Below are 18,284 nucleotides of genomic sequence, written 5' to 3'. Positions count from 1 at the left end.
ACCACACAGAATCTGCAGAAGAGTCTCCATAGAAAGTTTTGCAGATTTCCACAGAATCAAAACACCTGCCATCCACAATGTTGTAAACATTCTTTGACCCTTGTGTTCTTCTTTATTAAATATTTAGATTTATTTGATAGGGATAGTTTACCCAAAAATGAAAATTAGACTATTATTTACTCATCCTCCAAGCATCCTAGGTGTATATGACTTCCTTCTTTTTAGATGAATCCAGTCAGAGTTATATTAAAAATTATCTTGCCACTTCCAAGCTTTAGAATGGCATGGACGGGTGTTTCTCTTCATCAGTCCAAAACAAGTCCAAGAAAGTGCATCCATTCATAATAAGAAGTGGCTCACATAGCTCCGGGGGGTTAATAAAGGCCTCCTGTAGCAAATCGATGTGTTTTTGTAAGTAAAATATCCATATTTAAAACGTAAGAATCACTTTAATCTAGCTTACACCGACTGGTCGTACACAGAAGCTGCTCCAGGAGGATGATGTAAAATGTCGATGTTGTGCATGCGCCGCTCAGAAGTGATGAACGTGAACGCGCAGTAGAGATAGGTAAACACAGCACCGGTCACAAATTAGAAGTTCAAAATGAGGATTTGTAAAGAAAAATGTTGGAAGATTTCGATATAAGCCAAGAGGACACTGGTTTCCCTTTGCTAAAGTCATGAAACTTTGCTTCCTTTCTCCTGTACACAAACGCTGGTTTTCACCAGCCTCACAGGCGCAATCGTAACGCCAACGTCCTACATCATCCGCCCGGAGTTGCTTCCGTGTATGACCAGTGGGTGCAAGCTAGATTAAAGTAATTCTTACATTTTAAATATGGATATTTTTCTTACAAAAATGCATCGATTTGCTACAGGAGGCCTTTATTCACCATGTGAGGCACTTTTTATTATGGATGGATGCACTTTATTTGACTTGTTTTGGACTGTTGAAGAGAAACACCTGTTTATGCCATTCTAAAGCTTGGGAGTACCAGGATAAATTTTAATATAACTCAGATTGCATTCGTCAGAAAGAAGGAAGTCATATACATTTAGGAGGGTGAGTAAATAATGGGATAATTTTCATTTTTGGGTAAGCTATCCTTTTAATGCTTTCTGCCAATAAGTTATTTCTGTCAATAGGTGTGTAGTCCCTTCTGGGATTGGACTACTAGCTTGTGGACTGGTTTGGTCAGGCTAGTAAACCAACTTATTTCCTGATAATTTACTCGCTTCCCATATCATCCAAGATGTTCATCTCTTCCTTTCTTCAGTCGAAAAGAAATTAAAGTTTTTGAGGAAAACATTCCAGGATTTTTTCTCCATATAGTGGACTTCAATGGGGATCAATGGGTTGAAGGTCCAAACTGCAGTTTCAGTGCAGCTTCAAAGGGCTCTACACCATCCAAGCCTAGCGAAACGATGGGTCTTAAAAAAAACCCCCACAAATGCTCATCTTGCACTAGCTCTGTGATGTGCATCTATGACTTCATGCAGTTACTTCTTTGTCTGTGTACTTCAGTTCAAAAAGGTAGGGTATGGTGAAAATCCTTTTTTTCTCCAACTTTAAAATCAACCAATGTTGTTTTATCTTCTTTTGTAAAGGGCGTTTGACTTACTCTTTGCACATTCTCCTTGTAAACACATTTTTTAGAAAATGGCCAACGGTTTTGCTACATAAGACCCTTATTCCTTGGCTGAGATCGTGTAGAGCCCTTTAAAGCTGCATTGAAATTGCAATTTGGACATTCAACCCGTAGATCACCTTCGAAGTGTGATCTATATGGAGAAAACTCCTGGAATGTTTTCCTCAACCTTAATTTCTTTTCGACTGAAGAAAGTAAGATATGAACATCTTGGATGACAAGGGGGTGAGTAAATGATCAGGAAATGTTAATTCCGGAGTGAACTAATCCTTTAAAACTGATTATGACTAAAATGTATAACAAAGTGAATTAAAATCGGCCCAAAACTAGTGCAGAGCTAAAAAATTATGGAAACCAACTAGGTTAAAAAAAGAAACTCACCTCATCCTTAGCATGGAACAGAAACTCACTTCCATCCTTAGTTCTAAAATTATAAAGCAAAATGAATGTTATGCAAAGTGAACACTACTCAAGTAACCAATCTTTTTGGAAAAGCTAATAAAAGTGCTAATAAAGTACTTGAGAGTGAAGACATTCTTCTTCTTTTTGTAACCATTGTTGATATCACAGGCACAACGGCTCAGGTTGATAAGCGGCTCGTTGTTGTAAGGTGTGGAGGTGTTCTTCGCATCCTTATAGAAGCCCAGCTCACCTTTATTCAGCACACAGTACAGGTTCACCCATGATCTGCTGTAATGTGGGAGAGAAAGCAGAAGATTTGACCATCAGAGCCTAGATGGCACCATGAACTGACTAGCTACTCACCTACTGAGTCTGGGATGACCAGCCCTTAAGACTGAACAAGACCAAACTGCTGCCGAGATTATTAGACCTTTAGAAAGAGATGGACAGACCATGGCTTACCTTTGTAGAGAGGGAGAAGAACAGTCAGCGGCAAAGAGAGCATAAGAAAGAAGAGAGATTTTGGTTAATAAGACATACTGTAATGTAAACGCAACACTAGTATGAAAAATGGCTTCAGTGGACAGGCAGATTATGTGCAAATCATGCTACAAAAGAACAGACAGCCATTCTTTTGAGTTCCTTAAACTCCTCAATGCAATGAATTGTTTAGTGACTTGGGCTGCAAAGGTGGTACATCCGGTTTTCTATAAAATGGCTGTATAAAGCTGTGAGGGGTGAAGGCTTCATACCTTGCTAGCCATGGCTTCAGAAACCCAGCATCTGTTGGTCTTCTGACACAGCAACATCCACCAACCAGGCAGATTTTAGTATTACCATGCAAGTGGCAAGCAGTGCTAACAGCTAGCTATTTTCTGCCATTGCTGGATATGAAACTTGTAATCAGAAATGACAGCCAAACAGCTGCTCCTCAGTTCAACTTCAGGAAACATTTTAGGCTTGTAAAGCATTCAAGCATATCCCAGTTTGACTTGAAACTTGGTGAAAGAAAATAAGAGCTGCCTTGTAAAAAATGTTAGTGCTCTAAGCATCTGTACACAATGCTAATAACAACATTAGCATAGCTTTGAATAACCAATCATACTGATTGGCATATTTGGTTTAGCCGTTTCCATGCTAAGTCCATGCCATGTGCCCATCATTTTTAGACCACAAAGCCCCACCTGTTTGAACTCTTCTTCTGGCCTTCGATGTCTATTTTGCGAAAAAGGAACCCTTCACGCTGGGCCGTGTGGGTAGGTGGTTGGGGTACTGGCGGGCTGCTCTGGGCCGGTGCAGATCTTGAACGCCGCGTTTCGCCAGCTGTCGGCTCCTTGGGTCGTGGTCGTCTTCTCGGTTTGGGTCTGTCGCGAGCACGTGGCCGGTCCGGTCTGGAAGACTTCTCAGGAAAACCGTTGGGTAGACGTGGAACCTCTCCTCGGGCCTGAGTTGTAAATATACAGCAATGTACATGGGACCAAATGTTGTTTAAAACAACAGTTAGCCAAATATTAGATTGTCTACACACCTGTGCTGCTTCTCTTTCCTGAAGCTGCTCCACAATTTCAGCTAGCGTCGACCTTTTGTCCCTGCCAACATTAAGGGAAATCTGAGATGTGGAAGTGCTATTTTGCATCAACAGAGAGCTGCTATGCTACTTCAGTGCTTTAAAAACATTATAGGAATGCATTTACAGTGGGGAAAAATTATTTGATCCCCTGCTGATTTTGTACTTTTGCCCACTGACAAAGAAATTATCAGTGTATAATTTTAATGGTAGGTTCATTTTAACAGTGAGAGACAGAATAACAACAAAAAAATCCAGAAAAACATATTTCAAAAATGTAATTTTAATGAGTAAAACAAGTATTTGATCCCTATCAATCAGCAAGATTTCTGGCTCCCAGGTGTCTTTTATACAGGTACCGACCTGAGATTAGGAACACTCCCTTAAAGAGAGTGCTCCTAATCTCAGCTTATTACCTGTATAAAAGACACCTGTTTAAAGAAGCAATCAACCAGTCAGATTCCAAACTCTCCACCATGGCCAAGACCAAAGAGCTGTCCAAGGATGTCAGTGACAAGATTGTAGACCTACACAAGGTTAGAATTGGCTACAAAACCATCGCCAACCAGCTTGGTGAGAAGGTGACAACAGTTTGTGCGATTATTTGCAAATGGAAGAAACACAAAATAATTGTCAGTTTCCCTCGGTCTGGGGCTCCATGCAAGATCTCACCTCGTGGAGTTTCAGTGATCATGAGAACAGTGAGGAATCAGCCCAGAACTACACAGGAGGATCTTGTCAATGATCTCAAGGCAACTGGGACCATAGTCACCAAGAAAACAATTGGTAACACACTACGCCGTGAAGATATGAAATCCTGCAGCGCCCGCAAGGTTCCCCTACTCAAGAAAGCACATGTACAGGCCCATCTGAAGTTTGCCAGTGAACATCTGAATGATTCAGAGGAGAACTGGGTGAACGTGTTGTGGTCAGATGTAGGAGGTGGAAACATTATGCTTTGGGGGTGTTTTCCTGCTAAGGGGAAAGGACAACTGCACCGCATCAAAGGGACGATGGACGGGGCCATGTACTGTCAAATCTTGGGTGAGAACCTCAGCCAGGGCATTGAAAATGGGTCGTGGATGGGTATTCCAGCATGACAATGACCCAAAACACACGGTCAAGGCAACAAAGGAGTGGCTCAAGAAGAAGCACACTAAGGTCCTGGAGTGGCCTAGCCAGTCTCCAGACCTTAATCCCATAGAAAATCTGTGGAGGGAGCTGAAGGTTTGAGTTGCCGAACGTCAGCATGAAAACCTTAATGACTTGGAGAGGATCTGCAAAGAGGAGAAAAAATCCCTCCTGAGATGTGTGCAAACCTAGTGGCCAACTGTAAGAAACATCTGACCTCTGTGATTGCCAACAAGGGTTTTGCCACCAACTACTAAGTCATGTTTTACGAAGGGGTCAAATACTTATTTCACTCATTAAAATGCAAATCAATTTATAACTTTGTTAAAATGCGTTTTTCTGGATTTTTATGTTGTTCTTCTGTCTCTCAGTGTTCAAATAAACCTACCATTAAAATTACAGACTGGTCATTTCATTGTCATTGTCATTGTTCATCATGATTGGATCACGATTTGTGAAAAGTGAATGCGAACTGCAGTTGAGTAGTTGTCCTAGGAATCAGACCATATTTATTTGAAACTCTACTTGCTGTGAACTGACAAGGTGACCAGAATTTGAGACTTAAATTAAAGTTTGCCTGTTTTGATTTGGCTACTTTGTAACATTAACCAAAAGGTGATGCTGAAAAGGTAAGTCTTCAGTAATATGGTTTGTTGGCGGTCACAAATCCAGTCACTCACCCACCACCTGAGCGTCTGTCTGACTGCTCCCTGGCCTCCTGCTCACTGCTGTCCTGTCTCTCCAGACGGTGTCTGTCCCTACGCCGCACCTCATGACCTTCCTGTTCACTAGATGTCTGTCTCTCCAGCCTCCTCTCTGCTCTCTCAGCTCGTTCTCTCCACACCTCCTGAGGCAGCTCGTCCCTGCGTGCCTGAATCAGCTGCTCAGTAGATAGTTGTCTCTCCAAACGAGACTCCCTTGGAGGGGGATGCTGCTCCACAAGAAGCTCTGAGCGACTGCTCCCGCTCCCTCCCACCATGCTGTTTAGACGTTCCCTTCCTCCACCTGGCTCCTGGAGCACCACCTCTGCCATCACGTTCTCATGATACCGCTCCCGCTCCCTCTCTCTCTCCAGTAGGGGGTGGACTGCCTCATGGATGTGCTCGATCTTCTGCTGTGGGACTTGGGCCTTGAATTCCGGACGCAATTGGGTGACCTTGTGCTCCATAGCAGTGCCCAGTCCTGCTGCCACACCAACAATCCCAGAATTCCTGGCTTCCTGAAGGCGATAAGTAGCAGCTCCATTCATGATGGGAGTGTAGTTGGCCACAGTAGAACCCAGTCTGCGGACCACGGACGAGGGTGAGGGCTGAGGGGTGATGCGCTCCACCCGGGGCTCACCCTGCTCGTATATGGTCTGTCTTATTATGGAGGAAGGACTACTGCGAGCTGGAGAAGAGTCCTGAGGGTCCAAGAAAACCTTCCGTCCCAGCAAGGGAGTTGGGGGAAGCTTACTCTGCTCTGCTTTTATCTTCTCTACCTAAATCATTAAACAAGAGAATTTGTTAGTATTTATACACGCACAATTCCATTCTGTAACATACAGTGCCTTGCAAAAGTATTTATGCCCCTTCATTTTTTTCAAATTTTGTTATGTTGCTTTCTTATATTAAACTGCTTTAAATGACTTTTTTTCCCACATCAATCTACACTCCATACACCATAATGGCAAAGCAAAAAACAGATTTTTAACTTCTTTGGAAATGTATTAAAAATTAAAAATCTAAAAGATTCCATTGCATAAGTATTCATACCTTTATCTGGGACAGTTGAAATTTAGCTCAGGAGCATTCATATTGCTTGCAGATGTTACTACACTTCAAGTGAAGTTAACCTGTGACAAATTCAATTGAATGGGTATGATTTGGAATGGCTGAAAATGCATATCAAAGCAAAAACCCTGAGGTAAAAAAACCCTGCATGTAGAGCTTAGAAACAGGATTGCATCAAGCCACACATCTGGGGAAGAGTTCAGAAAAACTTCTGCTGCACTGAAGGTTCACAGGAGCATGTAGTCTCCATTACCCTTAATGGAAGTTTGGAACAACAGAGATAGCCTTAATGGAAACCCAGTCTAGAGCATTCAGAACCTCAGACTGGGCAGACGGTTCACCTTCCAACAGGACAATGACCCTGAGCAAGAGTGGCTTATAGACAGCTCTGTGAATGTCCTTGAGTAGCCCAGCCACAGCCTGGGCTTGAACCCAATCAAACATTTCTGGAGAAACCTGAAAATGTCTGTCAGTCCCTATTCAATCTGACAGAGCCTGAGATGTGAAGAGGTGAGGAAAAGAATGGCAGATAATTGCCAAATGTTGATTTGCAAATTTTGTTGCATCATACCCAAAAAGACTTGAGGCTGTGAAGGAGCTTCAGCTAAGTAAAGTTGTGACACTTCTGTTTTTGCTTTGTCATTATGGTGTATGGAGTGTAGACTGATGTAGGAAAAAATAATTTAAACAGTTTAACATAAGGCAACAACAACAAAATATGAAAAAATGAAGGGGTATGTAATTCCCAGGGGTGTTTAATCCTGCTTTTCCAGTGCCACCATCCTGCAGAGATCAGCTCCAATCCTAAACAAACAAACAAAAAAACCCTGGACCAGCTAATCAAAGTCTTCAGAATTACTCAGAACTTCCAGGCAAGTGTTTTTGGCCAGGTTAGATCTAAATTCTGCAGGACACTGGCCCTCCAGGAGCAGGACTGAACGCCCATGGTTTTGGCTAGCTGGTATCTTTTACCGTAGTAAGACGACGTAAAGAGCTGAAGCGTTCTTCCCAGGTGGCCGCAGCTTTGCGAAAGGCTTCATGCCTGCGAATCAGCTGTTCGACCTCATCCACACTGCCGCCAAGTTCATTACTGCTTAGGAATGGTTCCTGAGCAGTGAGCCAGGCCTCCGCTACCACTGCTTCCTGAGCAAACTGATGCACCTCCAACACTGAGAAGACACAGAAAGAGAGTGAGATGTTGGGAAGCACATGAAACTGATTACATAATTAATGCATAATGTATTATCCATATTTCACCCACTTTGCTGTAGCTCTTCCCAGTGTCTGTCCCATTTCTCAGTGAGCTCTTGCTGCTTGGCCAAAACCTTCTCCAGCTTTTCTTTGATCTGAAATGGTCATAGTCAGAAGACAGCTTAGGATATCATGTAGCCATCAGCTCTAAGGCTAGAAAGATACTTTACACAAGTACTACAACACAGACAGAAATGCAGGCAGTTACATCGTCCATATTTAATGTGCATCCTTGTATTGCTGTGGCAGTAACAAGCCACTATATTAAAGAGGGGAATCCGTTTTTTTTTTTTTTATTAAACCTGTATTATTCAGGTAGATATTAACATTTTGAAAGAGAAAATTGACTGTAGAAGAGTTTATATTAAAGGAGAAGTTCACTTCCAGAACAAAAAATTACAGATAATTTATTCACCCTCCTGTCATCCAAGATGTTCATGTCTTTCTTCAGTCGTAAAGAAATTATGTTTTTGCTTCAAAGGGCTCTAAATAGCCCCAGCTGAGGAAGAAGGGTCTTATCTAGTGAAACAGTTATTTTTGAACTCTGCGTGAACTCTGTGTATTCCAGTTCAAGACAGTTAGGTTATGTCGAAAAACTCCCATCTCAATTTCTCCTCCAACAGCTGCAGAAGTACCAACCCAGTGTTTGCAAAGTGAGCGGGCAAGGAGTCAAACACCCTTTACCAAAAAATTTATAACAGCAATGTAGGGCGATTTTGAAGTTGGAGGAGAAGATAAGATGGGAGTTTTGAGACATACCCAAACTGTCTTGAACTGAAATACACAAAGTTCACGCAGAGCTAGACAGGATGAGCGTTTGAGGTTAAAAAGTATATAAATTGTAAATTTTTTAAATTAACCGATCGCTTAGAGCCCTTTGAAGCTGCATTTAAACAGCATTTTGGAAGTTCAAAGTCCACTATATGGAGAACATTCCTCAATTTTTTTTCCTCAAAACACATAATTTATTTACATCTGAATAAAGAAAGACATGAACATCTTGGATGACAAGGGGGTGAGTAAATTATCTGTAAATGTTTGTTCTGGAAGCTTGTTTTGCAATGTTGAGTGTGCAATGTGTAATTGCAACAAATGTGTGATTGCAACAATGCATGAAATTAAACATTCAAAGAGTATGTTTTAGGTCTGGCAGTGATTTAAAATTCCCAATAGTTTCTGTGTTGGCTAGTTTGTGCGTCACCTCTTCTGATGCAGGGTTACGGGCGGCCAGTAAAGTCTTGCCCATCTCGATACACTGTAGGACGCTCTTGTTTCTGGCCTCCACCTCGCTCTTGAGGCTCTGGTGATAGTTCATCAGGACCTCCACAGATGACACATCCCTGCAAGCACCAGAGAGCCCATATCCCATTAAAGTTCTGAGGAAAGAGCTGACAGTGAGAGGAGAGAGAGTTATTCAGGCAAGAATACATGGGCCAAGTCTGCCCACAGAAAGAACCCATGAAGAGTGCCCATGATGGCTCCTGAGCTTTTGCACTATTATAGGTTCTCTTAGTTTTTAAGATTTTTAAAATATACAATGCATATATATGCACTGTAGCTCTGTTCCAAAACCTAGTGAGCTGCCAACCTAGCATTTTAAGGCACCTTAGGTGCACTCCCAATGCAAAGCTATTCTAATAGGGAGCTACATTATGCTGCTTCCTATAATGTATTTTGGCAAAATACAGTCTAAGGCAACAATGTATGTTTTATTTAATTTATTTTATAATTAACTACAGAAAAGTATGAATAAATAATATTTTTGTGCATGCTTTGTATTTTTTTATTAGAGTGTCCTTTTAGCTAAGCAACATGCAATGTCATATTTTATTGGCATAAATTTCTAAGTGAAGTCTTCACATGGACAGTGCCACTTGAAAAGCATTCAAATTAGCATTTCAAATCTTCTTTGTTTAGGCTGTATCCTAAGAAGGTCGTTTTCCATGTAGGTAGTAGACCACACAGCAGCTCAATATTTTTTGTAACAGATCTATTGTGTTCCCACACAGTGCTCCTAATGGAAACTATTATGCTTAATCATAATATGATGTATAAATACTATTGTGGTTCATGCACTTACCACCTTATCACTTATTTGTGCTCGAGGTATGATACCTATAGCACACTCCAGCGGCCACAGTGGCTGCTCTTCAGCTCACCTGATGCAAATCTTCATGCATTATAAATGTTAAAGCACCTTAATGAGTTCCTATAAGCAGAGAGCAAGTGTCCCAGCATGTGTCCTACCTTGGTTTCTCCCCAGTTCCTATCTGACAGATGATGCTGTCCATCCACATAAGCTGATCACGCACCATCCCAAAGAAGCGTAACTTGTCTGTCGCTGTAGTGATCTGCATTCGGCAGTCCTCGCAGGATATGAGCAGCTCTTTCCACGTCTGCATCACTTCATGTTCCTGCATGGCGATGGCTTCTGCTTTCTCCCCGGCATAAACTGTTCGGAGCTGGGCTGCGCTTTCCTGCAGCTGTCTTACCTGAGAAAAACAATCCTCTTTTTTAACAAATGTTGCCATTGTCATGAACTTTATTTTATCTGAGCATCTATTTATTTTGCACTTTCTGCATAAGAATGTTGCATCAGGTCACCTGTGTAACAAGTAGCTGAATATCATGTTCAAAAGTCTGCATAAGTCTCTGCAGAGTGCTGGTATTTGAAGTACCTCCTTGACATGCACGAACCTCTGGTAACCTCCGCTGCTTATCCTCAATCTGTGCTAACACCTGAAACACACACAGACTCATGCTTTTCCACACAAGAGACCATTGTGGTCTATGCTTTCATGAGCACTGCTGCTATTTATCATGTACACACAGTAGACACACAAACAGAGCTTAGACTCAGTCTCCTCAACACCTGCAGCAGAAGGACAAACATGCCTCAGCATTATCCCACAAATATCACAGTAATAAAACAAAATATATACACAAAAAGCTTCCCAGAGCATTAAGAAAAAACTAGGACTGTTATTCCATCAATAATATGCAACATTCTTGCTCGTGATGCTATTTTCTCAGCTTTTTGTTTAAAATTTTGTTTTTAGGAAGCTTGCCCACATTCAAATGTTGTTAAAGACAAAATGCATGAAGCTAGAATAAAAGGCTCGGTTCTTTCTTTCTGTTCTTTCTTTTGACATATTTGACGTACAGATTTTCAAAAAACAAAATATTCTGGGAAAATGATCAAAAATGCTGGCAACTTGCTGGAGGGGGAGAGAATGAATGCATTGCTATATGGTTGCTTTGGTGTTCTAGATGGATGCATGTCCATATACACTACCAGGATTTAAGATTTACTAAGATTTTTTATGTTTTTTTAAGAATTCTCTTCTGCTCACCAAGCCAGCATTTATTTGATCCAAATACAACAAAAGCAGTAATATTGTTGAAGATTTTTACTATTTAAAATAGCTGTTTTCTATGTGAATATATTTCAAAATGTAATTTATTCCGGTAATTAAAGCTAAATTTTCAGCATTATTACTCCAGTCTTCAGTGTCACATGATCCTTCAGAAATCATTCTAATATGCTGATTTGATGTTCAAGAAACATTTATTATTATCAATATTTAAAACAGTTGAGTACATTTTTTCAGGATTCTTTGATGAATAGAAATATCTCAACTCAGCTGTTTCCAACATAATAATAATAAATGTTTTTTTTAACAGCAAATCAGAATATTAGAATAATTTCTGAAGGATCATGTGATTGGAGTGATGATGCTAAAAATTCGGCTTTGAAATCATTTTAAAATATATCTACATAGAAAACAATTATTTAAAATAGTAAAAATATTTCAGATTTTTACTGTTTTTGCTGTACTTTGGATCAAATAAATACAAGCTTGGTGAGCAGAAAAGACTTCTTTAAAAAACATTGTGATCTTACTGTTCATAAACTTTTGACTGGTAGTGTATAAGCATTTGAAAAAATCCTTATGAGCAACAGTGACAGTTACGTATAAGCACTAGTCAAAGTAATGATGGCCTTAGCAAATGATTTAATTAATCAGATGTCATACATCTCCTTCTCCATACCTCTCGGCAGTCAGAGAAGAACTTGTGTAACTGGTGCGAAGCAGCGAGCATCTGTCCTCGTGTCTCCATCAGCTCCATGAGATCCGCCCAGGCCTCGTTCACTCCATCCTTCCACTCAGCGATGGTGGCTGCATCCGCATGGCCGTAATCTATGAGCTCATCAACCATCTGGTTGACAGCTGTGACCCTCTCCTGCCCCAGGCTCCCAGTCTCCGTTGCAAACTCTGTAAATTTCTCCTGCAGAATCTGATGATCAGGAAAAGCGTTAAGAAACGAAAGAAGCACAAGAGCTACAGCTGATCATGTTTAGGGACAGATAAATATGAAATAGCTGACCGAGACATGCTCGAAGTCCTGTCCGAGTTCGGTGGAGCTGGCGATGACCTCCCTCTCTGCTATCCACTGCTCAAGTTCATCCACCTCCCTGTTGAGCTGATAGAGCCAGTATTGCTGCTCCAGACGAGACTTCCTCTCCTCCGCCAGGTCCTTCAGAGACACGTACAGCCTGTCGATCTGAGACTGATGCTTACTGATCTGCTCACTGAGGCACAAGCACACACACACATACTTTGATTTCATTCAAAGGAAAAAAATCAGTGAAGTCAGTTACCCTCGAAAGGTGTTATCACTGGAATTCAAAGAATGGCAACTGTGACTGCTCAAAAGTGAAAACAGATAAGCCGAAAGATTGTTGTGCATTTGCATGTTTGATTATAACATTAAGTACAGTTAGTAGGTACAGTTTTCTTCATAATGATGGTCATGGGATCTTTGATTTCTGCTGCACATTTACCAGTCTGGATGTCCGAGCTCCAGCAGCTGTCTGCACTGCTGAGAAAGCATTCCGATGGTCTCAGCATAGTCCTCTATGGTCTGCTCTAGCGCCAGCTGTTTCTTCAGCAGCTGCAGAGTACTGGCCTCATCCTTGAGCATGAGAGGACACAGCTCAGATACATTCACCTTGATCCAATGTCATCTTCTATAACATCACAGCATCCTACAAATTACCTAGGTGTCCTTGCCTGAAACTAATGTCCTTAAAAACGTTGTCTACACAGGGCTCAACAATGAAGATTTTTAGTCCAGGATGGTCATGCATTTTCCCTGGTCCCTCCAAAAAATATGTATAATAAAATATTAATTATTATAATAAATTATAATTATTTTTACAACTTTTTTTCTTTTCTGTATTTTTCCTCTGCTCTAGCCTAGCATTGTATACTACAAACATTATATATTTATAATGAAATATTAATTATTACACTTACTTTATACTTCAATAATTACAAATAATTATTTTGCAACACATTTTTTTTCACAATTTGTATTTTTGCACATCTTTTTTACAGATTTTCCATGTTTCTTGACATTGTATATACAGAATGAAAATACTGTTGACTCTGTAATTAATTGCTTATGTCCCTGTATTGTATTTGTAAATCACTTTGGATAAAATGTAACATTTTTGACATGTATATACTGTATACACCATATATAACGTATGTAATGTGTGTGTATATTTGTAATTTTTTAAATAAGTCTCTTCTGCTTACCAAGCCTGCATTTATTTGATCCAAAGTACAGCAGACTGTAAAATGTTGAAATATTTTTACTATTTAAAATAACTTTTTTCTATTTTAATATATTTTAAAATGCAATTTATTCCTGTGATTTCAAAGCTGAATTTTTAGCATCATTACTCCAGTCACATGATCCTTCAGAAATCATTATAATATTCTGATTTGCTGCTCAAAAACATTTATTATTATTATTATTATGTTGAAAAAAATGTTTTTTTTTAGGTTTCTTTGATGAATAGAAAGTTCAGAAGAACAGCATTCTCTGAAATAGAAATCTTTTGTAACATTATAAATATCTTTATTATCACTTATGATCAATTTAAAGCATCCTTGCTAAATAAAAGCATTAATTTTTATAATTTCTCTCCCCCAAAGAGAAAAAAATATACTGACTCCTAGCTTTTAAATGTATGTTTTTGTTTTGTCCAGTGTTACAAAAGCTTTTTATTTTAAATAAATGCTGATCTTTTAATCTTTATATTCATCAAATTACTCTACTGTTTACAATATTGATAATAATAATAATAAATGTTTCTTGAGCAGCAAATCAGCATATTAGAATGATTCTGAAGGATCATGTGACACTGAAGACTGGAGTAATGATGCTGAAAATGTATCTTTGATTGCAGAAATAAATTACATTTTAAAATATATTTGAATAGAAAACAGTTATTTTAAAAAGTAAATTTGGATCAAATAAATGCAGGCTTGGTGAGCAGAAGAGACTTCTTCATAAAACATTAAAAATTACTAAAATATTACTGTCCAAAAACTTTTAACTGGTAGTATATATATATATATATATATATATATATATTTACACACTTTTTAAATTTAATAAAACATTTTTATACTATTTAAATTACATCACCCCAGCATGGTTGTTTGGTGTTTCCCACCCCCACATGACCGCTCTGTTTTCATCTCCTACCTTTCCTGTCTCCTCATTCATCATGTGCAGTTCCTGCTCGCTGAGCCAGGCCTCCACCTCTCCCGCATCAAAGTAGTACTGCTGCGCCTGGTACATGACATCCAGCCGGAGCTGCCGGTGCTCAGTCTCTGTCCACAGCACCTCCCACAGCTGATGGAGCTGCTCCATACCAGCCCTGATGCTGTCTGCCTCTGGACTGCGGATGGATGCGATCACACCAGCTCTCTCCAGAACATCCTCCACACGTCCACGATGACCTTGAAGCTCTCTCTGTAGACTCTGAGAGTGGATGACAATGAGAAACAGAACATGCTATTTTATAGTGGACTTCAATGGTGCCTGCAAGCTTGAACTTCCAAAGCGCAGTTTAAATGGAGCTTCAAAGGGTCTTATCTAGTGAAATGATCGGTTATTTTCTGAGAAAAAAAATACAACTTATATACCTTTTAACCTAAAAATCTCTGCGATGTGCATGTGTACTCTGTGCACTCCAATTCAAGATAGTTCAAGACAAAATGGTCCTACATCGCTGTTTTACCTTTTTTTGTAAAGAGCGTTTGACCTTCTTTGAACATTTACTTTGTAAACACTGGGTCGGTACTTCTGCAGCGATGTAGGACAGTTTTGAAGTTGGAGGAGAAAATTTGATGTTTTTCGACATACCCTAACTGTATTGACCTGGATGTGCACAGACTACACATGCACATCGCAGAGCTAGACAAGACAAACATTTAAGGTTAAAAGGTATATAAGTTGCAACTGTTTTTTTTAGAAAATAACCGATCGTTTTGCTAGATAAGACCCTTCTTCCTCGGCTGGGATCGTTTAGAGCCCTTTGAAGCTGTGTTTAAACTGCATTTTGGACGTTCAAACTCACGGCACCACAGAAGTCCATTACATGAAGAGAAATCCTGAATGTTTTCCTCAAAAAACAATTTCTTTATGACTGAAGAAAGAAAGACATCAACATCTTGGATAACAAAGGGGTGAATACATTATCTGTACATTTTTGTTCTGGAAGTGAACTTCTCCTTTAAGTTGTATTGTTGGCTATCTTATAATATACCTCTTTTATTGTTTGAATTTAATTTTGAATTTGGCAGGATTTTATTAAAAGGTAACAGAGCACAAAGCTTATTGAGATTACTGGATGCCAATACAGACCTAAAATTATTTCCACACTTTGAGAACCCTGCTCTAAACCACTGAGCAACACACACTACCAGACTTTGCAGGTTTCTTTGAACACAACAAACGCAAACAGAAACAAGTGTGTTGTTGCTCGAAGATGCATGACAAATGAAAACAATGTGTTCTAAATTCGCCTCACAATATCAAACAGTCTGTGCCCATTAAAGACAATGTGATTTTCTGTGAAATCTGTCATTTCCAACTGTCCAAAATCTGCTGACTGGCTCTGATTTTCAGCAACTAGCATCAATGTGTCCACACTGAAAATCAGGGCACAAATCTTGCCAAAAGTTTTGTAATACATTCCAGCCTTACTAAACCAACAGAAAAACACTATTAACAAGTGGAGGTAAACGGGTAGAATCCATGGAATAAGAGAAAAAAAAAATTGTGCCTTTTGATGTCAAAAATCGGAATGCAAATAATTTGTATAGAATACTGTTGTCAAAGACGCTATTTGAAGCTAAACGCATGTTTAAACATACATACTTTGGATGAAAACTGCTATGATTACTCTACTTTTAAAGCATAAATTTGATTTAAACAATATGTCTACATGTGTCCACACTGAAAATCAGGGCGCAAATCTTGCCAAAAGATTTGTAATACATTCCAGCCTTACTAAACCAGCTAGCACCAGACAAGCCTAAATCAGCATTAAAGGCATATTTTTCTTACACAAATGCACTGATTCACTTCAGAAGGCCTTTATTAATCCCCTGAAGCTGTGGAGAACTTTTTATGATGGATAGATGCACTTTATTTTGCTTCAAAATCTTATCCACCATTCACTGCCATTATAAAGCCTGGAAGAGCCAGCACATTTTTAATATAACTCTGATTGTATAGACCAATTTGGAGTAGATGTCACAGTTACGTCACTTGCAGCTGCGCCCGCATAGTGGTTGCAGAAAAACACTGTTAACAAGTGGAGGTAAATGGGTAAAATCCATTTGTGCCTTTTGATGTCAAAATCGGAATGCAAATAATTTGTATAGAATACTGTTGTCAAAGACGCCATTTGAAGCTAAACGCATGTTTAAACATACATACTTTGGATGAAAAATGCTATGATTACTCTACTTTTAAAGCATAAATTTGATTTAAACAATAGGTCTACATAATATTCACATATGCTGTTCATAGGGGACGTATTGTATGAGCCCTACAGTTACAGCATGAAATATTATATTAATACTATTACTTTTAACATTTTTACACAACATTTATTTATTTTATCTCACAATTCTGACTTTTTTTCTCATTTATATCTCCTAATTTGGACTCGATTTAACTCAAAAATAGTGAGTTTGTCAATTCTGAGAGGAAAAAAACCTGAAGTATGAGATATGAACTCCTATTCTGAGCCAAGGGAAAAAGAGAATGACGAGTTGTTTTTCCTTATTAGAATTGTGAGATATAATCTAGGAATTGCAAGAATAAAGTCAGAATTTTGAAATACAAAATCTAATTTACCTTTTTTTTTTATTCTTTTATTCCACGGTTCTATAAACTGCCACTTGAAAACTGTCATTTTCTGTCACCAGATAGGCTCCGTCATCCCTGTTTCAGATCTGTACGACTATCCCGCTATTTACTGTCAATTTCGTTGAATAACAGTGCTTATCGCTGGGTCACTAGCTCTTGTAAGAACATTTTGAAAAAGCCATCTAATCAATATAATCTATAATCTTTTTAAATGTAACTATTTTGCACCGTATTCGTGTAATTCTCTAGCCGTAAAAGGCTATCTCTCCGGGGTTTTCGCACATCCTGAATGTTTACAAACCTATTGGTCTGAAAGAAGAAAGTCATATGCACCTAGGATAATTTGAGTGAGAGTAAATCATGGGGTAATTTTCATTTTTGGGTGAACTATGCCTTTAACATTTATGATGGTCTGAGCTGTTTCCACAGCATAAAGAGTTTCTTGATGTTGTCTTACTTGATTCTTCTTCATGAGTTGCTGTACAGCTTGTAAACTTGTCCCATGTTCCTGAGAAGTGGCCATTGGAAGACGCTCTTGTATCCACAACTGCAGACAAACACACAAACATGATTTGCACATTTCAAAATATATTAAAGCCAATAGCTATACTGAGGTTGCTAAACTCACAAGTTCATCTTCAAGGTCACGGCCCACTTGGTGCACTTCTTTAGAAGCCAGCAGGATACGGCGTCTCTCTTTCAGAGGCTCAATCAGTCGTACAATCCGCGTTTCCACACCGGTTTGTTTCTCGGACACCTTTTCCATGACCTGCCCCTGCTGAGGAATGGAGGCCGCCTGAGCCTGCAGGTCTCCAACCTCTTTATACCACTCCTCCATCTGACACTCCATCGTCTGTTAGAGGCGGAAGTACAGTGAACATGATGAATGAGCAAAAGAACATCAAAGAAGACATTGGTTGAAGTGTAGAATGGGAAAAATAGACAGGAGAACGAAGTGGACGTCAAAGAGAGAGGGATGGAGAAATGCACAGTTTAGCACAGTGGAGCACAGTTAAAAATGATGACAGTATAGATAGTGGGAAAGAGGACAGGAAGAACACCAGAAAGACCAAAGGAGACAGGAAGTGAGTTATGACATCATCATAAACTTTTCAAACTTCCAAAGAAAATGTGTTTGCTCATTAATGCTAATGTGCTGGTAAAAAAGCGTAAGACCTTGAAAATGGCAAATTACAGTATGATAGCAAAGATATTGTGATGACATACACTACCATACAAAGATTTTGGGGTGAGAAAGATTTTTAGAAA

At 39.3% G+C, this 18,284-nt stretch overlaps 1 protein-coding gene across 8 annotated transcripts in view; it reads right to left on the bottom strand.

The window, feature by feature from the left end:
* The window catches only part of LOC127180540 (spectrin beta chain, non-erythrocytic 4), a 93,819-nt gene that overhangs the window by 3,685 nt on the left and 71,850 nt on the right, over positions 1-18,284 (bottom strand). For 3 of the 8 annotated variants that reach the window (XM_051134663.1, XM_051134666.1, XM_051134667.1), the window contains 16 exons: positions 17,644-17,868; positions 17,473-17,562; positions 14,337-14,615; positions 12,619-12,749; positions 12,162-12,366; positions 11,826-12,071; positions 10,377-10,511; positions 10,020-10,264; positions 8,974-9,160; positions 7,783-7,867; positions 7,494-7,690; positions 5,430-6,229; positions 3,580-3,640; positions 3,236-3,495; positions 2,169-2,339; positions 2,031-2,073 (listed from right to left, as the gene is read on the bottom strand). In XM_051134663.1, coding sequence (XP_050990620.1) covers positions 2,031-2,073; positions 2,169-2,339; positions 3,236-3,495; positions 3,580-3,640; positions 5,430-6,229; positions 7,494-7,690; positions 7,783-7,867; positions 8,974-9,160; positions 10,020-10,264; positions 10,377-10,511; positions 11,826-12,071; positions 12,162-12,366; positions 12,619-12,749; positions 14,337-14,615; positions 17,473-17,562; positions 17,644-17,868 — 3,360 coding nt within the window. The other 5 variants (XM_051134664.1, XM_051134665.1, XM_051134668.1 and 2 more) reach the window with 5 other exon arrangements.

The sequence above is a fragment of the Labeo rohita genome, chromosome 18, assembly GCF_022985175.1.
Source record: "Labeo rohita strain BAU-BD-2019 chromosome 18, IGBB_LRoh.1.0, whole genome shotgun sequence".
Classification (NCBI taxonomy): Eukaryota; Metazoa; Chordata; class Actinopteri; order Cypriniformes; family Cyprinidae; genus Labeo; species Labeo rohita.
This window is presented reverse-complemented; position numbering and strand designations above follow the sequence as displayed.